At 37.9% G+C, this 17,677-nt stretch overlaps 1 protein-coding gene across 3 annotated transcripts in view; it reads right to left on the bottom strand.

The window, feature by feature from the left end:
• Positions 1–17,677, bottom strand: part of arap3 (ArfGAP with RhoGAP domain, ankyrin repeat and PH domain 3) — a 33,429-nt gene that overhangs the window by 13,156 nt on the left and 2,596 nt on the right. For all 3 annotated transcript variants that reach the window (XM_079892474.1, XM_079892475.1, XM_079892473.1), the window contains exons 2-12: positions 10,081–11,117; positions 7,047–7,149; positions 6,905–6,966; positions 4,983–5,201; positions 4,655–4,724; positions 3,561–3,681; positions 2,748–2,932; positions 2,397–2,503; positions 1,553–1,752; positions 1,105–1,190; positions 778–960 (exon numbers count right to left, since the gene is read on the bottom strand). In XM_079892474.1, coding sequence (XP_079748600.1) covers positions 778–960; positions 1,105–1,190; positions 1,553–1,752; positions 2,397–2,503; positions 2,748–2,932; positions 3,561–3,681; positions 4,655–4,724; positions 4,983–5,201; positions 6,905–6,966; positions 7,047–7,149; positions 10,081–11,045 — 2,301 coding nt within the window. In that variant the 5' untranslated portion in view covers positions 11,046–11,117. The remainder of the gene's footprint in view (positions 1–777; positions 961–1,104; positions 1,191–1,552; positions 1,753–2,396; positions 2,504–2,747; positions 2,933–3,560; positions 3,682–4,654; positions 4,725–4,982; positions 5,202–6,904; positions 6,967–7,046; positions 7,150–10,080; positions 11,118–17,677) is intronic.

Raw genomic sequence — 17,677 nt, 5'->3', positions numbered from 1 at the left:
ATGAGATCAGTGATCATTTGTTTTAATATTTCTTCTGTGGTACACACTATATCTCAACATCAATGTCAAATCAGTTTTTAACTTTCAAATCAGTGGTTAAACCGAATGACTTTTTTGGTGACATTTTGTCCATCTTGTAAAAAATGACAAAAAACAGTGTTAATTGATTGTACAAACCACAAAATCGTATTGTTAACATCTAGGTAAACTAAAAAAATGGTTTCAAATATAGTTATATCTCCATTCTATTTTTTTACACTTTTAAAAACCTTATTCGTCAATGACCCATATACTGCTCTAACAAAAAACATATTTTGAGCAAATAGAACTTTAATAATTTATGCGCATTCATACTCTCGTTTTCTACATAGTAAAATGGCACAAAGGAAATAGGTTATAGTAAACATAAACTGGAAATTGTAACATGTGAGCATACGAAAAAATCCAGTGCATTTCTTGTGCGCACACAATAGATTCTCGTGAGCAAGCAAAAGTTTCTCATCCGCACGTAAAAGTTTATTGTGCGCACACGAAAGTTTGAAGATTTTTTATTTTTCTGATGGTTCCTTTAGGGGATTTTTTTATTTGGTTCTGTACTTTTAAAGACTTCTATATATAAATAATCTCTGTTATGATTGGTTAACTTCTTTAAATGTGAAATGAGCAATAACATCAAGTTGTTAAACAGATATTGATACGTCAATACCTCATGAGGAATAAGGAAGAAAATCTAATTTTTTGCACACTTTTTGTGAGTGCAAAGGGTTTATCCTTTACCTTAAGAAGTTCCTCTTGGGTGCTGCAACTGGGATGAGGGTGGCGATATCTGCCTTCTTTGTATTTGTGGGTGATAAACTCTTTCCGCTGTTCTGGGGAGGCATCACAGTCCAGCTCCTCGGTCACAGGAAGTCTGGCTGCCCAGAATTCATTCGCTCTATCATTGCCAAGCATTATGAAGAGCTAGAACATATAAACATAATGGTTCATCTTGGCCTTATTTGTAAAAGACAGTGTAGTAAACTCACAGGGGATATCATCAGGAATCCTGATAACTGGATTACAAGGATCATTTCACTGAAAAGAAAACCTCACGACAACCCCTACCTGAACAATCTCATTGCTCCACACACTGGTGTCCAGTTTCAGACTTTGCACTTTCGACACCATTGTGCCAAGACTTCGATGCTGGCCTGCAGGCAAACAGAACAAAAGAGGCACCACATCACTCTCCACGCACCATTCATTCTGCTTGTCCCATAAACACTTCCTGATATGGTGCCTCTGAGCCACATCTATCTGCAGTTTACGGCACGGAGGAACTCATATGAACTCTTAAATGAGCTTAGAAACTCTTAATACCATCTGCATCAACCAAGACACACTGCACTGCTGTCACCCATGCCGTATAGTCACTATTTGGAAAACACCAACTACTTAATACATTTTCTAGTCTAATTCAGTCGAATTCACTGTGCTTTATAAATTTAAATTATAAATACCATCGAGCTGATAATATACCCAATCTTTACACCACCACATCAGTCACACACACCTGCGCAATTCTTGCAGATGACCACACAGAGATTAATGGATGCCCAGTCTGGATTGATGGCTTTGCAGTCTGCACAGATCTTGTTGGACCTGTTGGACCAGATCTTCTCCGCCACCTCATAATCAGATAGTGTTTCTGCTATAGATTCCTGCAGGGCCTCCATCCAGTCCCGCTTCTCTCGCTCCGACTCTGCCGTAAAGCTGCAAGGGTGCACAAAACCCTCTTAATGCTCTGCCTTCATGGATCCTATTAATTGTCTCTAGTCTGGCATAGTTACTTAGTGAGAAAAGACCTCTGAATGACTTCACTGCTTTAAGTGTGTAGTGAAATTTAACAGATAAAATTGATTTTATTTCAACTATGTACATACATACACACACACACACACATATATATATATATATGAAGAGTTCAGATGCAAAAGCCTCTAAGTGCCATCTGAAATTTTCTTCTAGTTTGATCATTTTTATCAAGCTCGTATATTTTAGTTCAGTAATTTCACTTAAATGGCAATGAAAATTACCTATTAATTGTCATTTAAGTGAAATTACTGAACTTAAATATATAAGCTTGATAAAAATGATCAAATGATTGAGAAAAATGATCAAACGAAAATTTAATATAAATAAAATTAAATTGCCTCCATGATATATATATATATATTGGCTAGTTGATTTTTCTTCTTTTAAACTAAGGGGTAAGAAAAAGAAACTGAATTCAAGATAAATTAAATGGAAACAAGACAAATCACTGATTAAACAATGTTTTTGCAGTGTTGGAAATGGCATAGGGGTAAACACATATACAAGCTTAACATAAGCATAGCGTGACTTGAACTGTTTACCTGAAGGTTTTATAAGGAGTAATGAGATCAAAGCTCTTGCCCTTCCCATCACGAATTGTAGCACCTCTGGCCTCAATTACAGTAATTCCAATCCCATTTTTAAAGCACTGTAAAACACATATCACAATGGGTAAGCCTTAATTTAAGAATTAGCAATCAAACCTCCATGATGCAAATAATTTAAAGCTACTTTTGAATGCATTCTACATATGCTATAGGAAGTTCAGAATACTTTTAAAACACTCAAACTGATTCACACTGAGAGAAGAAAGAGGTAAAGCAAATCACTGGTACTAAATTCAGAGTAGTATGGCTATAACACAATTAACTATAACATGATTAACTAATCACCTGCTCACTCTTGTACAACCAGATCTGTTCCATTATAATTGCTGCATAGATCTTTGACTTGGTTCCTTTAAGCTCCAGGAAGCCGCTCTTTTGGCAGTGACTGCCGGGGCCAAAACGTGGGCGGCCAAAAACCAGCTGTTCTTTGACCCGCTCCTGCAACATGCTGCACCATTTGCTCCTCTGGACTACAAAGTGGCATAAAGAAGGACCATAAGGTTTATTTTGTATTAGATCAATTTCAAATAAGCAGTAAAACACTTTTCTAAAGACCCATTCCAATTCTATATTATCAGCCATGAAAAAAGATGGTCTCACTGTATATGCGTCTTTAACTACTATGTAGTCAAATTTAAATTAATAATTTGATACAATGCACTTATTATGTGTATACACGTATTTACTTGCATGTAATTACAGCTGTAGTTAATTTATGTAATTAAATCTATAATTACACTATTGAGCCTTCCCTTAAACCACCCATACCACCAAACCTGTCCCTAACTTTACCCGTATCCCACCTCAATAGCAGTAGTGGTTTTGAAATACAACATGAAGTATATAGATAATACATTGTAAGTACATAGTAGTTAAGGACACCTAATATAGTGTGACCAAAAAGGTTACAAGAATATTTGCAAACATGTTTTTTTGCAGACTTTTCAAGCATTTCTGTAGCTCAAGAATAGAGCAATGCTCTAGGTCAAAGGTCATGGGTTCGATTCCCAGGAAATGCAACAACTGAATACCTTGAATGCATGGTAAGTCACTGAAAGCGAATGCATAAATGTCAATGTAGAAAAATGCTGCGCTTACCATCATTATCAGCTCGGAACACAAATGTCCTGTGACTTGTCACAATCTCAAATTTATTGTCTTTGGCTACGCGGGCCATCTGTATGGCAGCTAAGGGAATCACACCTTTGGGATAAGCATCCTGGGAGAAAAACACCAGTTGTGTTAAGAATAACAGTGTACCAACATATGTGACATCTTCAGAAAAACACACAATGGAATTTAGGAATTGTTTATATTCTGAAGGTCTTCAGGCAGCTTAAGTGCTTAAAGAGATCATATATCATGATGAATCAGTTAATTCTACTATGAAATCATGCTGTACTGTAACAGTGGAAATACAAACCATTCTACCCAGCCCAAAAATTATTTACTGAAACTTAACTAACTTGCAAACCTTAAATGATTACAAAGTGTAACAACTTTTCCCAGACCAGCTGAGCTGAAAGGTTCAACACGCAGGTGAATTTGGTTGTCGATCACCACCATCTATTGTTCTGGCAATTTGCTTTTCATTCAGCTCAATGAATATAGGTTTCGCTCTCGGTGTAAATAGACTATTCGTCATAAATTCATTCAGCTTTCCTGTTCCACGTTTGGTGTAAAAGGGCCTTTACACGTCAACAACATCCATTCAGTGTTGTTCAGCTGTTTAACACACTATTCAGTGCTCAGGGTGGAGCAAGTGTTAAAAACTATATTTGACAGTAAACCTGCAGTACACACATACAAAAACTGGGTTCACTTCAAAGCAAATCAGAGGGAGGGTGGAAAAACTACACTACTGTTCAAAGTTTGGGGTCAGATGTTTAAGAAATTAATAATTGTATTCACTGAGGAAGCAGTGAAATCAAAAGTGACAGTAAAGACATTTATAATGGTACAAAAGATTTCTATTTCAAATATTTTTACTGCATTTTTGATCAAATAAATGCAGCCTTGGTGTGCACATAAGATTTTTAAAACGGTAGATAATATTATGACTGTTCTGGTGTAAAAACCTTGACATTAAAAGTGGAAAAAGTAAACAAAATACTGAATGATAAATGTATGATATGATCCCTTTAATAATACAATGGAATGATGGCATTGAGTTTGATCACATGCAAGCCTACCTTTTCACTACCATAGTACATCAAGTTTTTCCCGTCAAACTTCACATATCGTTTCTGGAACACATAGTTTCTATAACAGAGGACCAAATGTGATGTCAGAGAAAAACAACTACATTACAAAGGTCACATTTCTGAAATAGTTTAAGAAGGAACTGAATCTAGACACTGGAAGATGTCAAGCAGAGGACAGGAACAAACAGCAGGAGACACAACAGGTGAAGTGATGACAAACCGGCCAGAGAGGACAGACAGGGAGCAGAAACAGCCATTGAGGAGCGTGCAGGAGACGCAGAGATGAGAGGAGAGCAGCAGCCCCGATGGGGCGTACCCTTGAGGAGAGAGCTTATCCAGCCAGCCGCTGAGGATAGGTGCCACCCGCTCGGACAGCGAGGTGAAGCTGGCGTAGGGAGAGATGATGTGGTCCTCGTCTGCTTCACTGGAGCAGAGGTTATGAGGGAGGGAGAACGAGTGGGAGCCCGGTGTGGGTTCACCCACAGTGCAGTAGCCTGGAGAATCGAGACGCTTGAGCCACGAATGATTGTTCTGCCTGTGGGAGGAGGAGGAGGAGGTTTAAAATATATATATTGCACAGTAATATTACTATACAAAAAAAAAAAAAAAAAAAAATTTAAACAGTTTCATGTTCAAGTAAAAATATGCAACCATCCTTAAGATAAAGCTAAATAATGAGAAGCAAAAAATGCATTAGATATTAAGACTTGTTTTCAGAAAGTGTATTTATTTAGTTATTATTTATTATTATTTTTTATTTATTATTATTATTGATTCATTATTTATTATTATTTACAATTCATTCATTCATTATTTAACACCATACCAGCAAAGGCTGTATTCATGGCAAACTCAAGAGTAATAAAATGTACAATACTCATTATAAAAATAAGATTTCAATGAATTGTATACAATTATTTTTAACTATATTATCTCTACAAACAAATTAAACAAAAATAAAAAATTAATAGCAATAATAATATCAATAATAATACCAGTTATATAAAATCTTTCAATTTAATATTATATTTACCCAGAAGAAACCATTTTAAAAATGTCCATTAATATACTTTCTGAATAAGAGCATTGCCTAATATAATTTAAAGCAGGACATTCCAATAAAATCTACTTTGTAGTCAAGGAAGACTTACAAAAACCACATAAAGGCAAATAAAGGTGCTTTCAAAAATACATGAGTAAGTCTTGAGTGACCATCTCGACATCTTGTATATACACAGTCTAGTCAGTTCTATTGTCAAAAAGAAAATAATGGTGAGATCTTTCATTTATAACTGGATTCACTTCATATAATAATTAGTTATGGACACATTCGTCCCATTTGCCACTTTCTGGAAAATACAAACTCAGTATGGGTTTAACATAAGATCTGTCATTCTCAGTTAAAAGGCTTCCTTAGCAGCTTTATCTGCCAGTTCATTCCCAGCCAGTTCCAAACCAGGTATCCATATACCAAAAAGTTTTTGTCCGATCACTACTTCTGAAGATACATGAATGTCTTATATTTTTAATTAAGTTTTCGAACATTTCTCTTATCCCACTGATTTTTTTTTTCAGAGCATGATATATATAATATAATATAATATAATATAATATAATATAATATAATATAATATAATATAATATAATATAATATAATTATTGTTGTTGTTGAGAAAAATAAACTTAGTTCAAGATTCATTTTCAAAAAAACATTAATTTCTATAAATAACTATTATTATTATTATTTTTTATAGTCTGTTCCTCAAACATACAGTAGCTATCATATATTATATTTCGAAGATTTAGAGTATAGCACATGAGTCATATAAACACCTTTTATGCTATGTTATTTTTTTTCACATGGTAATATGGGGACTTGACAGCATCCTTCCCCATTTTCATTTTATAGACTGCTCTGTTTGCGTTTCATGGAAGAAAGTAAGTTCTAGGGTTTTTAACATGAGGATGAGTAAATGACGACAGAATTTTCATTTTCGGGTGAACTGTTTCTTTCTAAGGCATCAACATGTCTTAAAGGGATACTCCACCCAAAAAAATGTTTAATTCTCTCATCATTTACTCACTTTCATGCCGTCCCAGACGAGATGTATATGACTTTCTTTAGATAAACACAATCTAGAATTATTAACTGGATATTACACTGTGGAGATACCAAACATTCTGCTCACTTTTGCGGAACAGTCAATTTAAACTTTCATGGAAATAATTGATACTTACCCATGATCTCTTGTTTTATCCTCTTTATTTGTAGTCTTTTCCTCAATTTTGGTCCTGTCAACCTAAACATATTCAACCATAAATAAAACACACCTATTTGAGTACATAAAGTAAAAATTCACTCTAAAATAAAGTCTCTCACCTCTGAATGTTGATATTGTCGCTTGCTGTGGAAGACAGTTTCACAGTACGGGTTGATCATTTCATCTTCGTCCTCAGCAGATGCTGTGGACTTTTCTAAAGTGCTATAGAAGGAGAAAGTTAGTTCATTGTGGAGGGATAGTCATAAGAATCAAAATGGTATCAATCAAAAAATAATCTTTGAAATTAAATGGTATGGCATGCTGGTATGCTCAGCAAAAACAATAGGGACTTTAGCACCAGGTAGTTCTAGGAACTTAGTTCTAGGAACAAGCCACCAGGGTGGTTCCCCGAAAACGAATGGTTCCCTTAGGAACATTTTCCTGGTTGCATTCGCACCACCAGAAGGAACTCTGTTTAACAGTCCTGTCTAATACGTTCTTAGGTAGAACAGTAATGAAAAGTTATTAGCGTGTGCTGTGTGGTTGACGTCCAGTGTTGTTAGCTGAGCAGAAATACATCATGTTTGGCTTGGTCCCCTCAAAGTTGCGTTGGTTTTTCTCCTCAGCGTAAAGGTTAAGAGGCCCATCTATCACTGTTTTCCATGTTCGTAGAGTTAGTTTGTGGAGTAAATATATAGGCTATAATCTGTGCATTTACACAACTTTTTTTTTTTTTCAGCCAATCAGCCAGTGCGTTCAGCCACAGTACACTAACGTCATGGATAGTTCCTATAGTGCTGGTTTAGACCAGGGTTTCTGCAGGTTTCAGTAAGTCAAATTTAAGACCTTTTTAAGACATTTTAAGACCATAAAGACCTACACAACACATTATCCAAGTTAGATAGATAGTTACCTCTGGATCATTAGAGTATCTATCTATCTATCTTTCTATCTATCTAGGATTATCTGATGTGTGTGTGTGTGTGTGTGAGAGAGAGGGAGAGGTAGATATATTTTTAATATAAAATTGTACTTTTGCATATTATACTGTAAAAACACAATTATTGTTGTTTTAGTTGATCATGGCTGATCATAACTAGAGAGGAAATGATGAGATGATTAAAGTGACCAAAATTATCACGGTTATCACAGAATCCTGTTCAAAAAGTACTAATACTACAGAATGATGTCAATTCAACAAGTTTTATGTCAAAAAACAGCAAATAACAAATTGATTAGCATCAATATGCACTTTTTGTTTACGTAAACATTAAAATACCATTAAAAATTATGGCCAGATTTTAAAAGAGTGTCTTGCAACATGTTATCTACTAACATGTACAAGTTCAAATAAAGTTTTGACAAAAAAGGTTTTATACAAAGATAACCCTCTTTTTTTTTTTTATAAAAAGAAGAGTCAAAAAAGATAAATTACTGACATTTACACAAGCTTATATTTATTAGTAGTGTTTGGGTGCTAGGGTTGTGCCGATGGACGATATCATCGTCCATCGTGATGGCTGACCGACATCACGATGGAGAGCCACCATCGTGATGCCACGCCCCCCACCCTGTCAGACCAGCCCAGTCTCACGGCAGTTCGTTTTCGTGTGTACACCAGTGGTTGGGAACCTATGGCTCGTGTGGCTCGCAAGGTCTCTCACCCTTTACCAACAAACGATAAAAAAAATGAAGACGTGTGTGTTCAGTGCTGTTCGCGAGTGTCACGAGTCACCACAGTAATCAACCAAACGCTTACGTTTCTGTGGTAACCTAACAGTTACAGCTCCTGCACTGGGATTCAAGCAGAACAGCTTGTTTAAGGTGATGGCGAAATTCATTTTAAAACAGCAATGAAAATGTAAAAGTAGGCTTTATAAACTTTAATATATCCTTTTATTGAAACGGGTGCTTTGCTGTGCAAAGAGAAACATTTCACCCGTTGGCCGCTGGTACTTTCACTTTTGCCGCAGAGACCTTTATGTCATAAATGTATCGTATTGTTGATAATCCGCACAGATTTCAGTTGACGATTATGTAAAGTTCATAACAAAACATGAATGAGAAAGAAAAGAGCAGGATGTGCTATTGAAAAGAAATATTAAAAGCACGATAAGTCGCGAAAGAGAACTGAATTCTACTGACAAGATGGTGCGCGCGCGCTCCGAGCGCAACATGGTCAAGTAGCCTTTGTCTTCGGTTGCGCGCCTGAACGGCCAAATAAACATAGAAATATTTCAAAATGCCAAGCCGAGTATTCCCGTGGCGTAAACACAGTAGATGTAAGTAGCTACAATGTGCACTATCCCTGTCTCTTCGTGATCGTCAGCACCCCCCCCCCCCCCCCCCGACGATATCATCGTCCATCGCGATGTTTAACTGTAAACATCGTCAACTGCCAATTTAGGGGACATCGCCCAACCCTATTGGGTGCACCCCCATCCTTCATGTTGACTGAGCTTTCAATGTTGTTATGGAAAGGGGTGATTGGTTGGTTCCTGTCACATGACCTGCGGTGCGTTTGCGGCATTCTGAAAAGTTTAGATTTTTTTCATCTTGTTGCGCCTGGTAAAGAAATTAGCGCATCGCTTCAATTATGAGCGCGCTTGCCGTGCGCCTACATTTGAACAAACTTGAGCGCGCAAAAGACGCGATATGTGAACGGCCTCTAGCGAGCTAGCTCATATCAAGCCACAAGCTATTGGTAGCACGCGAGCGACGTGTTGGATACCCCTGCTCTAGGGCTCCGCTTTGTAGGCTACAACTCGATACTTTTTTGCTACTTTGTAATAACTTTCTGCGGCCAGCGTTTCTGGAAATGAACGAGGGTAAACACTTTTTTAGACCTGACTAAATGAAATTTAAGACCTAGGATGACAATCTGGCCGTTTTTAAGACTTTTTAAGGCCTTATATTGAAAGTTCAGAATTTTAGACTTTTTAAGACTCCGCGGAAACCCTGTAGACCCTACACTGAAGTGGGAGCTAAATTAGTTCCTCCAAAAGGAGTTCCTAGAACTAAAATCGTTTCTAGTTCCTGCGGTGCGAAGACACCAAAATCCAGGTACTTCCGCCAGTAATTCTAGGAACTATGAAAAGGTTGCTCTGGTGCGAAAACCCCTAATGTCATTTCAATGAAGACTTAACAGTTTACCTTTGATTTTCAGTGGACGGGCTGACCTCCTGGCGCGGAGGGGGAACGGGTAAAGAGCGACTCCAAAACCCACGTGGAGTGCTTGGTAAAGTGCCACAGTAGATTTCATTAGAGACCATCTCTAGCCCTGAGCAGGGAGGACTTGAAGGTGAACCAGGTGTGTTGGTGAAGGGAGAGCACTGATAACTAGAGGGGGAGTCAGGTGGGGTGCAGAGGGGTGGGGTGCTGAGACGCTCCTGGTCCGACATTTTCCTGAATGTGGATGGGGGAATTCCTCGATTTAACCTAGGAGGCACTGGAGGTAACGGTCCACCAGTCTCTGGGGTTGAAGTGGTATTACTCAAACCTGGTTCACAATGGACGTTTTTTGATTCAGTAAATGTTTCAACAGTGTCTGTACTGGACGCAGTAGAAGATGAATCTTCAGCAACTATTACAAGCGGGTCCTGAGATGACTTTCGGCGAGGTTGCGCTTCATGTTGTGTTGGTAAAGAAAATTTCTCTGCTCTCAGTTTGTGGAAGACAGTTCTTGGTTTTGGTACCGGCTTTACAACACTGGTGCTACGCTCGGAGAATGAGCGCTTCACTTGTGCACAAAGATTCGGGGCAGAGCTGTTACGCAAGGTTTCTAAAGAGGTGCCAGGATGTCTTGAAGGAGAAAGAGGCTCCACATTGACAGGGGTCACCTCGTGAATAGCGGATTCTGAATTACAGCGATCTAGCAAGAGCTCTTTCCTTTGATCTTGACAGATCAGCTGAATGTGCTCGACCAGTTTGAGGATACGCTTCCTGTGGCCGGTGGCAGTGACTCCCACCCTGTTCAGAGCGGAATCGTCCACATGACAGAAGTCTCGGGCGAGGAGAAAGCCTGCCTGACGGAAGTGGTCCAGATACCTCTCGAGGTGGATGGAAGCCAACAGGTCCTCTGCATCTGAGCATGGACCGATTGTTGCCATAGTGTGCATGGGTGCTGTTTAGGCTGCATGCAAAACAGCAGCAATTCCAGCCAAGAGCAGCAGACGACACCAGTCCTTCATCTGAGAAAACAAGCAAAGAAAATAGGTTAATGGAAGGTGGATCAAATTCTCGGTGGATTAAAGAGGCATTTCTCCGTGTAGTAAATTATAGGGGTGTAACGAAACCCTCACGTCACGATTCGATACATATCACGATACTGAACTCACAATATGGTATTGCGATACTACAAGACATATGGTAAAAGGTTAACAAAAAATGCACTGTCGATTAAAATGCTAAATATTGTTTTACATTGGGGGTGGAAATGAATAGGCTTGGACTTGGTGCTGGTAACTCAAAGCACAGGACAATGGTGACACCAGAATAAAAATATTCATGATTCGGAAGCTGAAAACACAGAACTATTTTAGACGAATATGCTTACACTCTTTCACTGGCTAGATATATTTAAAATAATGTAGGCCACTTTTTAGACATTTGGTATTTATCAGGACTGTGTATTTATAATGCTGTACTGACACTAAAACGTTACATTTTTTCAAGCAAAAAATAATAATTTTGGGTGAACTATACACAATACAGATTCACACTATCCACGATACATATTGCTGCATTTTTGTATTGCGATATATTGTGACACGATATATTGTTACAACCCCTAGTAAATTAATAATATGTAAAATACATTAAATATATTATTATTATTATTATTATTATTATTATTATTATACTAGCATTGTGCCTAAATGCAAAGACAACCGGTAATTTATAACTTACAAAACTAAATGTGTAATGTCCACCTCTAAATTTGATGAACAAAAGACATGGCTGATAGTTGCAGGGAGGTTAATGGTCTTTTATGACAAAAGGCATTTTTCAGCGGGCTGAGACTGAATCACCCAGACATTTCCAGATGAGGACGTGACCCCGCTTATAGACTCTTAAAACCACTGCGTTGGAACAAAAAAGTCAGTGACTGAATAAAAACAAATCTTTGTACCATGATTTGAAAACGAGCAATCATAGTCGAAACACATGGGAATATCAGGATAAGCTGAAACAGAGCATATGCAAGGAAAGACAATGCAGTCATATTTCTTTGGACTATTTTAAGAAGCCTCCATTCATTGAGGGAAAGCTGTTGAACATTGTGGGAACTAGCAACAGTCGAGAAAACAGACTCCACCAGGGTGGGCCTGGGAGAAAATCCACATGGGTGGGGCAAAGCTTGTTCAGCGGGGATGGCATAACTTCGGGAGTGAGACTGAGAGAATGCTTTCTGTAAACATTTCTGACTGTGTGTCCTATGGAGAGATAGCACTTGAGAACAGTGGCCTACGAGGAATCTCAAGGCTACGAGTGGCATACGGCCAAACCCAGGGACGGAGAGCTGCTACATTTCGTGACCTTGAAAAAGGGGCGGAGCCTGATGGGTGGGTGTGATGATTGGATAAACTGTCATCACAGGGTGTACAAATCCACAAAGGATTCACACCGTACTCTCTCAAGGACATCTCAATAGGAGGTACTTTTGAGCATGTACGGTGCCACTTTCTATTTGTGGCAGAGATGAATCAATCAATCACTCCACCGCAATTATAAAACGCAATAAAAGTCAGAAACGTGTTAAAAAGCCTTGATAATGTCAACAGGGTCTGTTTCACTCAACAAAACTGAGTCTGAGTAGAAAAGCAGACGTTAGAAGGCTGTTAAAAAAGGTTGATGAGTCATATCCTCGTCTTCCTTTGTCTGGACTCTGGATGCTAACCTTTGGCTCGGGCACTCTGATTCACCAGATCCCATGGTGAGGGGGGAGGCAGGAAGCTTGTGAGGAGGACTGATAAAGTGTGACCCGAGGAAAGGAGAGAAATGGGTCTGGGTGTTTCTTTTTCCTCTAGCAGCGATGCAGAAAAACTCCCTTCAGCAAGACTGTCATCATAGAGCCAACCAGTGACAAAACATCTGCAATTCATTCAGCCCAAATCCCTTAATCTACAGACTCCACTAAAATTTCAGTCTTAACTATGTTGTCTGTTATTGTTCTTGTAAATGTTTAAATTATACTTAAAGTTTGTAACCAGCAGTGATGTCATTGCAATATTTGCCTATTGAGTTGCAGGTCTGCTCTCTTTCATCTATTTGCATACTGAATTATGATGATTCTTGTGATTCTTGTGTGAAGCCAAAAAAAGACATATTGTTGAGTGTCACGAAAGTGGCTGTCATGCGGCATTTTATTTACATTACCATTCAAAAGTGATCAGTGAGATTTATTTGAATCAGCAAGAATGCGTTCAATTGATCAACAGTTAGATTAAACATTTGTAATGTTACAAAAGTTAAAAAAATGATATCGCTGTTTCCACAAAAAATTAAGCAACGGTTTTCAACATTGATAATAATAAGAAAAGTTTCTTGAGTATCAAAGCAGCATATTAGACTGATTTCTGAAGGATCATGTGACACTTAAGACTAGATTAATCATGCTGAAGATTTAGCTTTGCCATCACAGGAATAAATTACATTTTAAAATATATTAAAATAGAAAACGGTTCATTTAAATTGTAATAGTATTTCTAACTTTTGAACAGTAGCATACAGAGAACCAACTTAAAACCAAGCTTGCACTATTTTGGTCCCTTGCAAGCAGTGGCATTTCCTTCATTTCCTTTTGGATTTGCTGCACTTAATGCAGCGCACATGGTTCAGAATTAATACCAATTGGTTTAACTGGTATATTATTGCGTAGCCTAATAATATTATAGGGATAGTTCACCCAAAAATGAAAATTCAGTCATCACTTAGGCTACTCACCCTCAAGTTGTTCCAAACCTGTATGAGTTTTAGGGATGTGACGTTGAAGAAATTTTCCCACCGGGTAATCGGGTGTGACAACACCGGTAATACCGGTATCACAGAGGGGGTTTGGGACATTGGAATTTTTTCCTCTTTTCCAACTCACTTTTAAAGGCACACTATGCAGTTTCCGTTTTTCTCAAACAGTGACCCCTAGAGTCGCTGTGGAGTACTTGTATTTAACGTTACCGTCGTAAATACCACTCACACAGAACCGTCGTTTTCTTTTCCTTGACTCTTCCGACCGCGCTTTCTTCGTTTTCTTCGTGGACTCTGCCATGATTCACGTCTGAAATGCTAGTGCTAGTGTCTTCCATAGAGGCTGCTTCATATGTTGTTGATGTATGTGACGTCGTGCCATAAAGCAAGTCATGATTCTCGCGAGATTTGTCAGGGCGCCACCTCTCAAACTTGCATTGCTGGGTTTTTTTTTTAAATATCTTCTTTTGTATTCAACAGAAGAAAGAAACTCATACAGTTTTGGAACAACATGAGGGTGAGTAAATGATGACAGAATTCAGACAAACATGAATGATACCTCAAAACATGCTTGTTGAGGAAAGGTATGCCATTACTTTTTGATTTACGGGTACAGAGCAACCAGACTGCCATTACTTACAGACTTACAGTTTTTGCCTAATCGACAATTAAATGGTCTAAAAAAAACATTCTATAGGCTTTGAAGATTCAGGAGCGGTCAAATTTTTTTTTTTGACTTATGCCAGTAAGTAACTATCCCAAACACCCTACAGCCTTATAAGAAAACACTGTCATGGACTCAGAGGAATGATGCACTATAAACGGGGTGGTGTTTGTCTAATGACCGCATTCCCTGCACGCTGTGACCTGAGGATGCCGGGGGAAGGGTCGCTTGCAGACAAGATTGAGATGGTTTCGGGGCAGGCCTGTTCTCGTAGATGAAGGTCTAGAGATGGTAAGGCAACCAGCAGGACACCATAACCATTTCAATCCAGCAGCATCGTATCTGTATCTTCAAATCATCCTCCACATCTTTACTGAGCCAGTAAACAAAGCAAGATGGCCACCATCTCAAACAACAATCAACACGTATTTTGCTGGGAAAACTGTGCCCCTGCTCTGCTCTGTCCGCCCTGCCCTAACCATATTTATCTTAATGGCCGATCTGGGTTTTCTGCGAACTACTGAATACACAGGATACAGCTGTCCCTCAAACAAAACCCTCCTCCTCTCCCACTCTAGAGGAAAAAAAGAGAATGTGCATGATACAAAGAGATCATCGCAGCCATCTGAAACCATGAGAAGGTTCAACGTGATCTCAAGAGCATTCACATGTAATGTACGTATGGTAAAAACCAAACTATGTAAATTTGCATTAACACTAAAACGTACAACATTGATATTGGCAAACTAAAACGTAAATTATTTATGTATGCACAACTTCACAGATGTACAAATATTTATGAATACTTATTTAATCTAATTCATGGAATTAAAGGGATAGTTCACCCAAAAATTTAAATTCTTACCCTCATGTCGTTCCAAACCCGTAAGACTTTCGTCAAAGATATTGTTGATTGTTGAGGAACTTTCAGTCCCGTTCATCATATAAAGTGATTCTCCTCAGAAAATTTTTGAATAAACCGCTCAATTTATAATGGATTAGTTTTTCAATCGCTTAATGAAGTTTTTGAAGTGTCAAAGTGGTAGTTGTGTGTCAATGGAGGGACAGAAAGCTTTCAGATTTCATCAAAAAATCTTCATTTGTGTTCCAAAGATGAACGAAAGCCTTGAACAACATGAGGGTGAGTAATTAATGACAGAATTTTTTGGGTGAACTATCCCTTTAATCGTTTAAAGTGACTGTTGAAAAATGTGTCTTTCATTGAATCATTCATTCAAGAGATTTGTTCAAAGTGTCTGATTCATCCAGTAATGAAGCAAGTGAAGTCTTCATGAGCGAGCCATTCAAACAGATTTTTTAAATAATTAATTACAAATAATATTAAATAGACTGCAGCTATTAACATTTTGTCAAAACCTCTAGTAAATTACATTACAATCGTGTAGCTCTAGTGTATCAAAGGCTCATTGGCCCTCACCTGCTTTGGACTTGTCCCAAATGGCACCCAAAACACTCACAGTCTTCCTACTTCCTACTAGTCTTCACTTTCATGATGTAGGCTAATGCTGTTTTGACTATTGGGAAGAACACCCTTCTGAAACCTAATGGGACACCCTACGGTCTCGAGGACTTCACGATCATGCGGTGGCCATTGTAAGTCCACAAGATCGTAAGTGCATTTGAACTGTGCCATTTGGGACAGGGCCTTTGTCATCGATTGCGACATGCTGTGTTTTGGGTGATATGCATTTCAATGAGTTGTGCGTGTCTTCACAGAGAGGATCGGGATAAGATATTCAAAAGGATTAACAACTTAAAGAGAGTATTGAGAATGCAACACATTGTCGTTTGGACTGCTTTGGTACTGCCGTTTACATTTTTGCAATAAATAAAATGAACGTAAGCACTTGTTTTTATATACCGGTACTGTAGGCTATATTTTTTAAGAAACTGTTAGGGTTAGGCTTAGAGGTGTGGGATTAAGGGCTCAAAATATTTATTTCACAGTATTCTGTTACTAAATATGTCATGTACATTTTTCTGCCCGTTACTTTTTTTATACTCTCTATAAAAGTGGTTATGTTTAGGTTTGGGTGTAGGGTTAAGGGATCTAAAATATAATCTATAAAATGGTAAAAATTGCAATACAATTATATTTATGATTTAAAGACTTTTAAATATGTTATGTTTTTATATCTGTAAAAAACGTAATCATGTTTAAGTTTTGGATTTTGTATACATCTAGCCTATATTACATTTCAGCATCAATCCAAACATACAAAAGTGTAGGTGTTTTGTAAAAGTTACGTGCTTCTAATATATAAACAATGAGACCAGACTGGTCTCCATGAAAAGAAACTGGTTTGAATGAGGCAGAGCACCTAAAACCTATAAAGAACTTTCACAGAATCTACAGACCGTGTCCTTGACATGCTGACCTTGACAAGCTCATCTGATTTTGGAAACCATCAAAAAAACATTTTTTACAGACATCAAAATGCTAGACACCAAAGCTGCTAACAGAATAAGATTGAGTTTCATGGTCACAGGGAAAGCAACAAACACATTGAGTTTATGCAATAAAAGAGTCACTCATACACATTTCCTGTACTCTTTCAGAATAGTATTACCAAATGAAGCCAGTGATGATGCATGTTTTCTCGTAATGAAGGCAAACGCAAGACTTACGTAAACGCTAGTATTTTAACATAGTCACTGTATAGAAAAAGGCATAAACATTACCACACACTTTTCGTTGCATTTCAGATTAACATTTTAACATGGTGTTAAAAAGGACACCAATTGGACATATACACACTTTATCAATACTTAAGAGTGTGATACTTTCTGTGACACTCCATTTTTAAGAGTTAGTCATTGATGACATATAATTTAAAGTTTTGGGGTGAACTAACCCTTTAAGCTCTCTTAAGCTGGTATTTCTGCAACCTAGATTTTTCATGTCTGCAGACATTTTGGCAGGTCTCCCAAAACTCAAGTAACTCAAGAAAAACATGCATTTCATTTTGAATTACTTATGTTGTTCATGCATGTCTTCCCATTTTTATTTATGCACAAGTCCTACTAATACCAACGGTGATGGCAACTCGTACTGTACGCCCTGTTTGGGAACAATTTAAAAGCTGTGTTTCAATTCCA

The sequence above is a fragment of the Squalius cephalus genome (genome assembly GCF_949319135.1).
Source record: "Squalius cephalus genome assembly, chromosome: 14".
NCBI classification, from domain to species: Eukaryota; Metazoa; Chordata; class Actinopteri; order Cypriniformes; family Leuciscidae; genus Squalius; species Squalius cephalus.
The sequence above is the reverse complement of the archived record's forward strand: the minus strand, read 5'-3'. Positions and strand labels throughout refer to the sequence as shown.